This window comes from Anneissia japonica, unplaced genomic scaffold (genome assembly GCF_011630105.1).
Source record: "Anneissia japonica isolate Jap-2015-1 unplaced genomic scaffold, ASM1163010v1 scaffold28574_len1074_cov213, whole genome shotgun sequence".
NCBI classification, from domain to species: domain Eukaryota; kingdom Metazoa; phylum Echinodermata; class Crinoidea; order Comatulida; family Comatulidae; genus Anneissia; species Anneissia japonica.
In genome coordinates this window covers 1-1074 of record NW_022700477.1, presented here as the reverse complement: position 1 = coordinate 1074, position 1074 = coordinate 1, and the positions used below count along the sequence as shown (strand labels likewise).

Below are 1074 nucleotides of genomic sequence, written 5' to 3'. Positions count from 1 at the left end.
CCAATGTCAAACAATTGATGGAATTGCATATGACAAGACATCACAAGTTGTGCAGTGCGACACAAACTTTGGTTTAAGATGTTCAAATAATGAAGGACAAACATGTTTCAACTATAAGATTCGACTCATATGCGCTGAATTATGTAGCAAACATGTAATAACAGATTCTGGTACGATGGTCGGTCCGGGTGAAGTTGATGCTGGAACAACGACCGGAACAGAAGGTTCTGAAAGCGGCCCAACTGGTTCTACTGAAGAAACCAAAGTAGGTGGAGACACTTCTGGAACAACGAGTGGTACTGACAGTACAGGCTCCGGAACTTCTCATTCAACAGCTGGGTCGGAGACGAGTGAAGGAGGCTCAACCGGAACAACAACTGGAACCCATGGTACTGATTCTGGGTCAACAGATACTACAGGAGAAACACAAACAAGTGGAGGTGCCAGTGGAACAGCAACAGGAACAGATGGTACTGATTCTGGTTCAACAGTTTCTACAGGAGAAACACACACGACTGGAGACGCAAGTGGAACAACGACCGGGACCCATGAAACTGATTCTGGATCAACAGCTCCTACAGGGGAAACACAAACGAGTGGAGGTACAAGTGGAACAGCAACCGGAACCCATGAAACAGATTCTGGATCAACAGATACTACAGGGGAAACACAAACAAATGGAGGTGCCAGTGGAACAGCAACAGGAACAGATGGTACTGACGCTGGTACAAAAGACTCTACAGGTGATTCCCCGACAACTGGAGGCACCAGTGGAACAACAACCACAACAGATGGGACAGACTCTGGATCTACAGGAGGTTCCCAATCGAGCGGAACTACCGGTGGATCAACAACTTCTGTAACAGGTACCATTATATTCTTAAAATTAAACTACATTTGTTATATACGTACGGCATCGTAGCCTAACAATAGAATTAAATAAGAAAGTCTGCACTATTTTTCAAGCACATTTTCTTTTATACCTCCTTCATCTACTGAATAACTCATAAAAAAACCTGTAAACGGTATTTCCTTTATCTTTATAGAATATTGTTGGACTCAATGGTTCGATGA

General features: G+C 43.6%; 1 protein-coding gene across 1 annotated transcript; it reads left to right on the top strand.

Annotated features, from left to right (window-relative positions):
* Positions 1–175: 175 nt before the first annotated feature.
* On the top strand, positions 176–866 carry LOC117103328 (putative per-hexamer repeat protein 5; the record flags this gene model as incomplete). Its single annotated transcript, XM_033243867.1, has 1 exon — positions 176–866. A coding segment is annotated over exon 1 (691 nt), but the record flags the coding sequence as incomplete, so codon positions are not given.
* Between the last annotated feature and the right edge of the window lie 208 nt (positions 867–1074).